Source organism: Rhinoderma darwinii, chromosome 3 (assembly GCF_050947455.1).
Source record: "Rhinoderma darwinii isolate aRhiDar2 chromosome 3, aRhiDar2.hap1, whole genome shotgun sequence".
Classification (NCBI taxonomy): domain Eukaryota; kingdom Metazoa; phylum Chordata; class Amphibia; order Anura; family Rhinodermatidae; genus Rhinoderma; species Rhinoderma darwinii.
The window spans coordinates 383841251-383853597 of NC_134689.1; the positions used below are offsets into that span (position 1 = coordinate 383841251).

The 12347-nt window shown below is 42.8% G+C and overlaps 1 protein-coding gene across 2 annotated transcripts in view; it reads left to right on the forward strand.

The window, feature by feature from the left end:
• PIWIL2 (piwi like RNA-mediated gene silencing 2) overlaps positions 1–12347 on the forward strand; it is a 212520-nt gene that overhangs the window by 167635 nt on the left and 32538 nt on the right. For both annotated transcript variants that reach the window (XM_075858869.1, XM_075858868.1), the window contains one exon: positions 8962–9063. In XM_075858869.1, the coding sequence (XP_075714984.1) occupies positions 8962–9063 (102 nt within the window). The remainder of the gene's footprint in view (positions 1–8961; positions 9064–12347) is intronic.

Sequence of the window (12347 nt, forward strand, 5' to 3'; positions counted from 1 at the left end):
TAATACCCACAAACCGTGACAGTACGCTCAGGCCATGGACCCCGCTGGTCAACCTGAGACTTTGACGACACAAGCCATGCTGGCCGAGATGGAGGATCTCCAGTCACGGCAAGACTAACTCCTCCTGTCGGTGAACGCCATTGTCCACTTCAGACTACATGACAGGGCCTTTTCTTCTGATGACGTCAGGATCGCCTTCATCATCTCTCTCCTTTCTGGCAAAGCCCTGGCATGGGCAAATCCTCTGTGGGAACATCAGGGGCCAGAGACTCGTGACTTGCAGTATTTCTTACGGACTTTCCATCTTTGAGGAACCTGGGAGAGTTTCTTCGGCTGCTGCATCCCTGCTGACCCTACACCTGGGAGACCTCTCCATGGGCGAGTATGCCATTCAGTTCCGTACCCTGGCTGCTGAATTAACCTGGAACAACGAGGCATTTGTGGCCACATTCTGGCAGGGACTGTCTTCGGGGATTAAGGACGAGCTGGCCGCTCGCGATCTGCCATCTACCCTGTACGATCACATCCTACTTGCCACTTGACATGAGGATCCGAGAGCGGTCCCAAGAGGTCCTCTGGGTGAGAGAACTTACTTCCTAGGCTGGATTCTACTTTCCAGCAATCTTTACCATCCTCCTCAGTTGTCCCACCAGAGGATCCTATGCAGAAGAACCGTGTCAAATTGTCTACCCAGGAGAGACAATGCAGACGCACTTCTGGACTTTGTCTGTATTGCGGTTTCTTCTTGCACAGTGTGTGCTTCTAACAAGGTTACTCACTCCAAGCCTACCGGCCTGCTTCAACCTCTGCCTGTTCCCAATGCCCCCTGGCAGCACATTGCGATGGACTTTGTCACAGACCTTCCTCCCTCAGCAGGATGTAACACTGTCTGGGTGGTGGTGGATCGGTTCTCGAAGATGGCACATTTTATCCCGCTGACCGGCCTACCTTCTGAGAGCCGTCTCAGTATCTTCCAGGTACCAAAGTCTGGCTGTCCTCACGGAACTTCGTTTGAAGGTGCCTTCATACAAGTTTGCTCCCAGGTTCCTCAGTCCTTTTGAGATTCTGCAACAGATAAACCCTGTCTCCTATAAGCGGCTGCTTCCTACCCTCAGAATCCCCAACTCCTTTCATGTGTCCCTCCTGAAACCAGTGGTCCTGAACCGCTACAGCAAGACTTCCAGTTCCACAGTTTCTCCCAGCGGTTCTTCTGATGTATTCGAGGTGAGGGAGATCCTGGACTGCAAAAGGGTAGGAGGAAGGACTTTCTATTTGGTGGACTGGAGGGGGATTGGTCCTGAGGAGAGTTCCTGGGAGCCAGAAGAGAACATCAGTGCCCCTGCTCTCATTAAGAAATTCCTCTCTCGCTCTGGCCCCAAGAAGAGGGGGCGTAAGAAGGGGGATACTGTAGGGTCCATGGCCGCGGGCCGTCGGGTTTACTCACCTCCCGACGCCCGCAGCCATGGATCTGTGAGCGCTGGTCCCCATCTCCTTCCTAGGAGACGCCAGCGCTCACTTCCGCTCCGGTCTGCTGTGTCCCATAGGGTTGCGCGCACAAGCTCGTGCCTGGTCTTAAAGGGCCAGCGCGCGCACATGAAGACAATCATCAACTCACATGATTTCCTGGACTATAAGAAGACCCCTGCCCTTCTGATCTTGGCCTGAGCGTTGTTAGTGTATCCCAAGTCTGTCTTGCAAATGGTCCAGACTACCCAGGTACCCTAGTGCGGGACTTTGTATTACTGGGGTGCTCTGTTGTCTGGCCAGCTGCCTCCCCGCTACGGCGGTGCGGCCTAGTGGGTCCACATACCCACAAACCGTGACAATGAGATCCCTGGGGGCCGTTGGGGCCACGTTTTTCGCCATTTGGAGACGGTGCGTTTGATCAAACACCTTTTCCATATCCGGTAGGTGAGCCGTAACCATGTCAGCCACAAATGCATAAAGCTGATCGTTAGCCACAGACTCAGGATTGCCACTTAGCCCTTATACAAGTCCTTCTCAATGAATTAGAATATCATCAAAAAGTTAATTTATTTCAGTAATTCAATTCAAAAAGTGTCTCTCATATATTACATAGATTCATTACACACAGAGTGATCTATTTCCAGCATTTTTTTCTTTTAATGTTGATGATTATGCTAACAGTTAATGAAAACCCTAGTCTTAGTCTCTCAGAAAATTAGAATATTATATAAGCCCAATTTAAAAAATGTTGTCCTACTGAAAAGTATGTACAGTATATGCACTCAATACTTGGTCGGGGCTCCTTTTGCATAAATTACTGCATCAATGCGGCGTGGCATGGAGGCGATCATCCTGTAGCACTGCTGAGTTGTTATGGTAGCCCAGGTTGCTTTAATAGCGGCCTTCAGCTCGTCTGCATTGTTGGGTCTGGTGTCTCTCATCTTCCTCTTGACAATACCCATAGATTCTCTATGGGGTTTAGGTCAGGCGAGTTTGCTGGCCAATCAAGCACAGTGATACTGTGGTTATTAAACCAGGTATTGGTACTTTTGGCAGTGCGGCAGGTGCCAAGTCCTACTGAAAAATGAACTTGGCTAACTTCTTTGGCTCTCCAGTCCTGTTCGTCCTCCCCATGTTCAGTAAAGAAAGATGCTGTTAGCCGCTATACTGGCACCAATGCCTTAGGGCTCATTCAGACGTGCATCATTCTTGCCCGTGTGCTGTGCGTTTAAACAACGCACAGCACATGGACCCAGTGATTTTAATGGGGTTATTCACACATGCGTGAGTTTTCACGGAGCGAGTGTCTGTTGCATCAAACTCACTTCATGTCCTATATTGGTGCGTTTTCACGCACCTAGTCGCCCATTGAAGTCAATGGGTACGCAAAAACCACGAACAGCACACGGACACACATCCGTGTGCTGTCCATGTTTCACGCATCAACTAAGCTGGAAAAAAAAAGTGCTTGCAAGTGTGTAAAAAACACATGCCACAAGCAAAGCACACCGATACCAAAACGCAATGCACACGGACAGATTTACGCGCCTAAATCTGACATGATCGTGTGAATGTAGCCTTATAGTGTAGGTGAATTGGTTTTTAAACACATCCTTATCCATATTCTTTGTCCATATCTTTATCCATGTTCTCTAGTCCTCTTGAAATTTGGCAAGTATGGTTGCCAAATCAGTATGGTGCCATATAACCATGAAAGCATGGCCTAATATATTACATTATGAATTAGTTATGCAAAGTAATGATTATCCAGAATCCCAGACCCCACCCCCCCCCCCCCCCCCCCAATCCACCAAGGTCAATTTCAGGATAAGGTCCTGAATACAGCAGAATGGGAACATCATAAGCAGCCAAATGTGAGAGCATGGTCAGCCATTCACTCTAATAGGCTGTGATGAGATGAAGTAACACTGTGTTTTCCTAGCACTGCTACCAATTTGTACTAGCGATCGGCAGGGGTCACAACGGTCGGACCATGCATCATCGATTATTGATGACATCATTGTCGGTCCTAAAATAACCCCTTAAGATGGAACTTAAATTTGGGTAAGATTGTGTTGTTCTAAAGGTCCTCTTACACGGCCATACATTATTATCATGTCGGCAGCACGTCTCCGTTTACACAGGGAGATGTGCTGTCGACAACGAAAATATTTTACTTTTGTAAAACTATACGATCAGCAGATAAACAAGCATTTAGTCGTTGATCTGCTGATGGTTGCCCTGGTCAATTATTGGCAACGAGCATTCTATGAATAATTGTTTGCCCGATAATTGGCCTGTGTAAAAGGGCCTTAATTCGCATTGATTGAAACTGGTAACTATGGGACAACGCATATGACCTAATGGCTGCAGGAAGCATACAATTGATTCTCTAATCTCTAGTAATCCTTCTGTCCATAAGAATGTGTTACTTGACCTAAATAATTGGGCTTATTTCTACTTCTCGGTTGCAAATTAACACTAACTTCTGTAGCTGTATGAAGCAGGCCCTGTAGGTTATTTGTGACAGGAGACTTGTTCTCTTTCACATATGGTTTTGATTTATATCAATTAGCCGTTTAAAGATCATTTTAGGGCCCTTTTACACCGGCCAATTATCAGGCAAACGAGCGTTCCCGATAATTGGCTGGTGTAAGCAATCGGGCAAACACTCGTTCATTGGCTGATTGTATAGTTTTAAATGCCAAAAATATTATCGTTGTTGGCAGCACATTTCCCTGTGCAAACAGGGAGATGCGCTGCCGACATAATAGAAATGTATGGGGATGAGCGATCTGAGTAACGCTCGCTCATCCCCATACTAGCTCCTTGTTAAGGGAGCAAACGAGCGCCGATCAACGAGCTGTCTCGTTGATTGGTGCTAGTTGTATGGCCAAAATGCGCCAGTGTAAAAGGACCTTTAGGTTCTGTTCACATATGCGTTGGACGCACCATTTTGAGCAGTGCTGTTTTTTCTGGTAAAATGGCGAACACCACGACCTAATATGTCAGTGGTGTCTATCATGCACTGTTAGTGTCCGTCGGGCGACAGATCCGGCTTTCTGTTCATTAAGTTGGCAGAGCAGAACAAGTGAATTTAAGAACGCAAATGTGACCGAGGTCTAGATGCAATAATATTTCAGTATGAGAACAAGAAAACTGATTTTGAAGTCTACATTTGACCGTTTGTCACCGCTGTGAAAGGGTTCCGTGTTTTTTGACAATCCTAAGCAGTCTAAAAAATGGAACCCTTTCACAACGGTGACAAATGGAAACTATTAGCAAAGTATCTGTCACCATTGAGATCAAAGCTAAGGTTTCCGCTTGCTTTTCTGTTGAGTTCCACCGACGGAAAGCTCAGACGGAACCCCTTAACGGAAAGCAACGCTGATGTGACCAGGCCTTAGCGCTAACAATTGACACTATCTGGAGCATTAACAGCAGTTGGTAGTGCTACATACACTATCAAATAATCGTTTATTCCTTCTAATCTGTCCACGATTGGCAAGCCATACTGCATCTAATCTGGCTTTGCTGGTTCAAGTGTATTTATTTTTAACTGGTTCAGGACCGGGCTATAATGATCCTTCAGGACCAGACACCATTTAGCCAATTTTAGCACGCGTTAGTTAAATGGCTATAACTTTTTTATTTGTTGGGCTAACGACGTGATTTTTGAGATATTTCTCTGTAGACAATGCAGCTTTCTTTTTTTTAGCATTTTTATACACATCCTTTTTGCTATTTTAGCTATTTTTTTCTGGTAATAACATAGTTTTACCCTAAAATAGATCTTTTATTTGTGATCGCCCTTATCTACCGTAAATTTTAATATATTACACGTCTATTTTACGGTAATTGGCTCAGGGCTAGAGTTCCGATAATGATTGGCGGGGGGGAATGTTTTATGTGTATTTATTATAAAAAAAATTGCACTTTATTTCACTTTTTTTTTTTTATTATTATGGTCAGAAAAGATCTTTGGGGGACGTTATTTATTTTTTTATTTCTTTTACACCATGTTTTTATAGTGTAACTGGGGCTGCGCCGCAGCCCCAGTTACAGGGCAAGTCAGCCCTCTCATAGTGACTATTGTCACTAATAGGGCTGTGCTGGGTCTAGTAAGACCCAGCAGCAGTCTGTCACTAACGGCATCCCAGCGATCATGTGACCAGTCACCTGATCACCGGGACCAATAGAGGCAGCGCCGTTGCCTCTATTCATATACACAGCACTCATTGAGTGCTGCGTAGAAGAGATCAGAGAAGCTATATTCTCCTCAGGGTCCCCGGCAGTCACTGACTGCCGGAGACCCGACATTCAGCTGCCCGATCGCTCGGGCAGCAAGCTAAAACCCGAGCCGTAAAAAGTCTATGACGCAGGTTTTAAGGAGCCCAACCGCCGGCTGTTAATACACAGCCAGTGGTTGGGAAACGGTTAAAGGGATATTTATCTGAGGCTCATTTCATATTGCAGCATAAAGGATACTCACTAGAGAAAAATAAAAATAATAAGTAGAAGTTCAAACAGCGTCATAGAGGACCCAATCAGTGAGAAAAAGGTAATACATATACTCATTTACTAGGGTAACGATAAACCCAGCAACTGACGCTATTAGGTTAAGGAGTCTGCATGCCACAAAATAATTAAGCGGTGTACTAAGGGGGAGCAAGACATGGGTGACACAAGGGAAATGGGATATAGACAAGAAGGCGGGAAGATGAAACCACGAAGTAGCCTCAGGGGAGATGGTTTTATTTGACATAACCAAGCAATCAACTGTAGGATCAATGGTGTTACATTTCATGCCTAAAAAGTGCTAAGGACATGAGTAGATTAGGGGGTACATATTACACTGTCATACTCAATGGTGTTCTGCAATTGGACTATCAATCCATTTTCAGGACTTGTTCCATGCTGCACCCAATTTGTGAAACTCGCTTCCCCAGATGATCACCAATTTTAAGTGTGCTTTGAAAACTTATTTCTTTAAGAAGTCCTATGTCACATAACCATTGTCCATTTCCCATACAAAACCAGGCCTGGTCACAGGTCTCTCCACTTAACCTTGTCATCAACTAGCTGTTCTCCTCGCATCACTCTGGACTTTATATCTGATTTATCTCCGATACATTCCTCAGCATTACTATATGGCCATAATGCACAATTTTGCCATTCTTTGCTTCCACTGTGTACTGACAATGTAATAATGTGTCAAGTGGAATATGTAGAGACTTGTCACAGTGGAATGTGGATTCTAGTGATGCTGCAAACATCCGAATATTTTAGAATGTTGTAGCTCTAACAAAGTGGAGGCATGTCTTATCATTGCCTTTTGTATATGACAAGGTGTAAAAGTTTCACACAGGCAGATTTTCGCCCAGTAACGAGTGCTGTTCAATAGTAACAGCATTTCTATCGGGGTCAGGATTAGAATGTATGGGGACGAATGATTGTTAATATGATTGTTCGTCCCCATACATTTTGCATCTTGTCTTCATCTTGTGTGCTGTTGACAAGGGACCATTTTTTTAGGCCGCATAAAGGATGAGATCAGCCAAGATCCCAGCTAGTCTGTCAGCTGTTTGAGCGCTCGTTGATCCTGACGGCTCCTTGCTCCAGCATTCACTGTGCCCTAAACCATGAGCGGCAGGGACGCAGACAGGCACGATGTAGTGACGTCATTGCGCTCTTCTGAGCCGAGTCACTCATAGCACAGACCTAAGGAGGAGAAGGATCTCCTCCACCCGGCGTGGGAACGGAGATAGGTAACTCATTTTATAATTTTTATTTTTCCCCTCTAAATGATTTTCGTTTGTTTTTCAATGGAATTGTACAGATTATGGGTCACATTAAAGGTGGAAAAAGTTCTGAAATGATTCATCTTGTACTGACTTTGTAACATGACAAAAACGGGCATTTTAACAGGGGTAAGTAGGCTTTTTATATCCACTGTATATAGAAAAAGCAACAATATAGACTAATGCATACAGCAGTAATGAGCAATGTAGCTGTGAATCCTGCACAGGGGTGAGATATAACATTTTCAAGGAGCTGCTGCAGCGTGTCTCTCTCTCTCTCTTTCTCTCCACACTCTGCTCCTTTTCCGCCCTTCCCTTTTCATAGACTTTTTTATGGTGAGCTTTAACCTGATCCCTATTGTCTTGAGGAAGCAGATTTATCAGTAGATTCCGAGCAAGCGAAACTTTTCTTATATTTACTTTTACCATTGATTTGCGCAGTTTGTTTCTTTTTTTTTTTTTAAAACATCCTTTTTATTGACAAATTTTTATAACAGACAAAAAGATCACATAGAATGTGCTCATAGTTCAGCAACACTTAGAATACAAGATAGAGAACAGAAAAGATACTTGGCATATAACCTGTTCCGTATCATAAGAGCGAAAAGAAATGCGAAGTTTGTTAAAGAGTTAGTAACCATATAAAGTAACCTTAAAGCCCAAAAAAAAGCATTTGACTATACATGGCGATTATATAGTCAACTTACCTTCTGCACCGTTCCTGAATGATCTGATCTTTGTTCTGGTCCCTTACCTTCCGGTATCTAAAATGGCCACCACTGTCTTAAAGGGAATGTGTCGCTAGAAAAAAAATATATATATTTTTTTTAGTTAAACAGTTAGTAAATACATGATTAGACATTGTTCTAATTTTTTCACAAGTCAGGAAATATTATAAATTAGATTCTAATTTATAACATTTCCCTGTGCTGGTCACTAGAGGGAGCAATTCCCAAAATTGCAACATTGGCATGTGGTAAAGCAACCACATTGCTTTATGCTGCAAAAAGACACTGTCGCTCTAGCGTCCTCAAACAATCCCCCCCCTCCTTTATCCTGGCTAGTGCCAGGAGAAAGGAGGGGATTGAATGTTCAAACCTCCTACACTGTGTGCCGCCATTTTTTGAGCGAATACACAGTGTAGTAGGCTTGCATACAGTAGTAAATACACAGTAAAACACGAACATACACAGACCTAACTTACCTGCTCCTGCCGCCTCCGCTCCGTCTGCTCCCTCCGCTCCTAGTGCTTGCTTCAGAACACATGTCCGGAAGCCGCGGCCGGAAGTAGTCATCTTACTGTCCGGCCGCGGCTTCCGGTCCACAAGAAAATGGCGCCGGATGTCGCTCGGCCGAAGACCTTCCATTTGGACTGTGTGGGAGCGGCGCATGCGCCGTTCCCACACAGACGGCGTACACCATAGTGAATACGAACGGCCTTGTGTGCCGTATTCCATCTCTGTATGTGTCGTTAATCGACACATACAGAGATGAAAAAAAAAATGGCAGCCCCCATAAAGAAGAAAAAGTTAGAAAAAAAAAAGTAACACACAAATAAATAAAATGTATATTAATAAAACACTAAAAGCAACTTGATATAATTTTTTTTTATGGATTTCAATTTTAGAATTCAGTTTAGTTCTTTGTAATATATCAGCCCTGTGTTAACATTTCTTTGTATATTGCTTTACAGGCAAAGGTGCAGCTTATTGTCTGCATAATATCTGGGACTAGGGATGACCTTTATGGTGCCATAAAGAAGTTGTGTTGTGTACAGACCCCAGTCCCGTCTCAGGTGAGGATCCCTCTCTGTCATATTACACACTCCATACATACATAATACCTTACCGTTCTGTAATCTCCCTTTCAGTACACTACTGAATATGTAAACCACCTAAAGTGTTGGCTCCGTTTGCAAAATGTATTAGGAAATTTCATAAAAATCTATTTCCAAATATGATGATATCATCAGAATTGCTAACTTTAGCTGTGGAAGCGATCTGATAATAAACTGCTTTACAGGGTGACCCGCAATGCAACAGCTAACTTTAAAATAAAGCCACTGGTAAAGGAAAAAAATTTCACTACCATTCGCTTAAACTAGTTTACAAACGACAGGGGGGAAAAAAAGATTTCGTAAAATAAACAGCATGTAAATATATGAACGCCTTAACCCCTTCAGGACCCAGCCTGTTTTGGCCTTCAGGACCCAGCCGATTTTTTCAAATCTGACATCTGTTACTTTATGTGGTAATAACGTTGGAAGGCTATTTTTTCAGGGACCAGTTCAGTTCTGAGGTGGCTTTGAGGGCCTTATATATTAGAAAATCCCCATAAATCACCCCATTTTGAAAACTGCACCCCTCAAGGTATTCGAATCAGCATTCACAAAGTGTTTTAACCCTAGAGGTGAAATTTACAAATTTTATTTTTTTTGCCGAAATTAATTTCGAATAAATTTTTTTTGTAACACAGAAGGTTTTACCAGAGAAATGCAACTCAATATTAATTGCCCAGATTCTGCAGTTTTTAGAAATATCCCACATGTGGCCCTAGTGCGGTCATGGACTGAAACACCGGCCTCAGAAGCAAAAGAACACCTAGTGGATTTTGGGCCTCCTTTTTTTTAGAATATATTTTAGGCACCTTGTCAGGTTTGAAGAGGTCTTGTGGTGCCAAAACAGTGGAAACACCCCAAAAGTTACCCCATTTTGGAAACTACACCTATCAAGGAATTTATCTAGGTGTATAGTTATTATTTTGACCACACAGGTTTTTCGCTAAATATATTGGAATTAGTCTGTAAAAATGAAAATCTACTTTTTTTTCTGAAAAAACAGACATTTTTAATATTTACGAGGAATAATGAAGAAAATCACCCCAACATTTGTAAAGCAATGTCTCCTGATTACAGTAATATCCCATATGTGGTAATAAACTGCTGATTGGACCCACAGCAGGGCTCAGAAGGGAAAGAGCGCCATTTGGATTTTGGAGCACGGATTTTTCTGGATTGGTTTTCGGTGCCATGTCGCATTTGCAACGCCCTGGAGAGACCAAAACAGGGGAAACCCCTCAAAAGTGACCCTATTTTGGAAACGACACCTCTCAAGGAATTTATCTAGGGGTATAGTTAGCATTTTGACCACACAGGTTTTTTAGCATCGAATTTAATTTTTACAAGGAATAAAGGAAAAAAAGAACCACAACATTTGTAAAGCATTTTCTCCTGATTACGGCAATACCCCATATGTGGTAATAAACTGCTGATTGGACCCATGGCAGCGCTCAGAAGGGCAGGAGCGCCATTTGGATTTTGGAGCACGGATTTTGATGGATTGTTTTTCGGTGCCATGCCGCCTTTGCAACGCCCTAGAGGGACCAAAACAGTGGAAGCCCTCCAAGTTACTCCATTTTGGAAACACCCCTCAAGGAATTTTTCTAGGGGTATAGTGAGCATTTAAAATCCACGGGTCTTTTGCAGAATTTATTAGAATTAGGCAGAGAAAATTAATATCACAATTTTTTTCCACTAAAATGTTGAATTTTCTCATTTTCACAAGGGATAAAGGAGGAAAAAACAACCAATTTTTGTAAAGCAATTTCTCCCGGGTACGGAAATACCCCACATGGGGTCATACATTTTGTCATTAGAAATGAATTAACCCTTTCAGGACTGATCCATTTTTTGCTTTCTTATTTTCGTTTTTCACTACCCGCCTTCCAAGAGCCATAACTTTTTTCTTTTTCCGTCAGTAGACTAATGTGAGGGCTTATTTCTTGCGGGAGGAATTGTAGTTTCTATTGGTACCATTTAAAGTGCCATAAACAGTACTGGGAAACTGAAAAAAAATCGGAAAATATAGTAATATAGGAAAAAAATCTGATTCCATTTTTTGGGGTTTTCGTTTTTACAGCTTTCGCCGTGCGGTAAAAACGAAAACTACAGCGATTTTGCCGGTTTCAATTATTTACGTTTTTTACGGTGTTCACCGTGCGAGTTAAATAATGGTATATTGTAATAGTTCGGCCTTTTACGGACGTAGCGATATCAATTCTGTTAAATTTTTTTACGTTACTTTAGAAGAAAAATGGGAAAAGGTTTTTTTTTTACTTTTTTTTCTCACTACTAATAACTTTAATACTTCTACACATTTTATTAGTCCCCCTAGGGGACTTGTACCAGCGATCATTGGATCGCGGGTACAATATGCTGCGATACTAATGTATTGTAGTGTATTGTTATTTTTACAGGCTTCTGTAACCCCACGATCGCTGTTCCTGTCCGTTAGTCCCGGGTGTCAGCTGTAATACACAGCTGACACCCGCAGCGTATGGAGCGGGCTCAGCATGTGAGCCCGCTCCGTACATCAACCCCGCACCATGACGTGCTATTAAGTCATAGTGCGCAAAGGGGTTAATGCCCAGCGGACGGTGTGAATATTGTAATTTTCCACTGATATGCCATTTTAGTCCATAATATGTTGTGCCCAGTTTGTGCCACTGAAGACAAATACCTCATAAAACATTAAGCGTGTTCTCCCGGGTATGGCTATGCCATATATGTGGATGCAAACTGCTGTTTTGGCACGCTGCAGGGCTCAGAATGGAGGGACGCCATTTTGCTTTTGGAGCGCAGATTTTGCTTGGTAATAATTTTTGAGTTTTACTGGTATTTCAGTTTATAATGTGGGGGCATATGTTAAGCTGTGCGGAGTACATCATGGCATAATAAGAGGGTATAATAATGCGGTAAATAAATAATAATTCATAGATCTGTGGCTGGTGTCGCGCTGATAAATGGTGCCGGATCTTATCCGCTATTTGAACACTCTGCACATTTTGCATCGCCATATTCTGAGAGCCAGAACTTCTTTATTTTTTTCTCCCCCGGAGCTGTGTGAGGGCTTATTTGTTGTGGGACAATCTGTGCTTTTCATTGGTACCATTTTGGGGTACATGCGATATTTTTGATCACTTTTTATTACATTTTTTTTGCAGCGTTCACCGTGTGCTATAAATGACAATTTTACTTTATTCTGCGGGTCGGTACGATTACGGCGATACCAGATGTATATA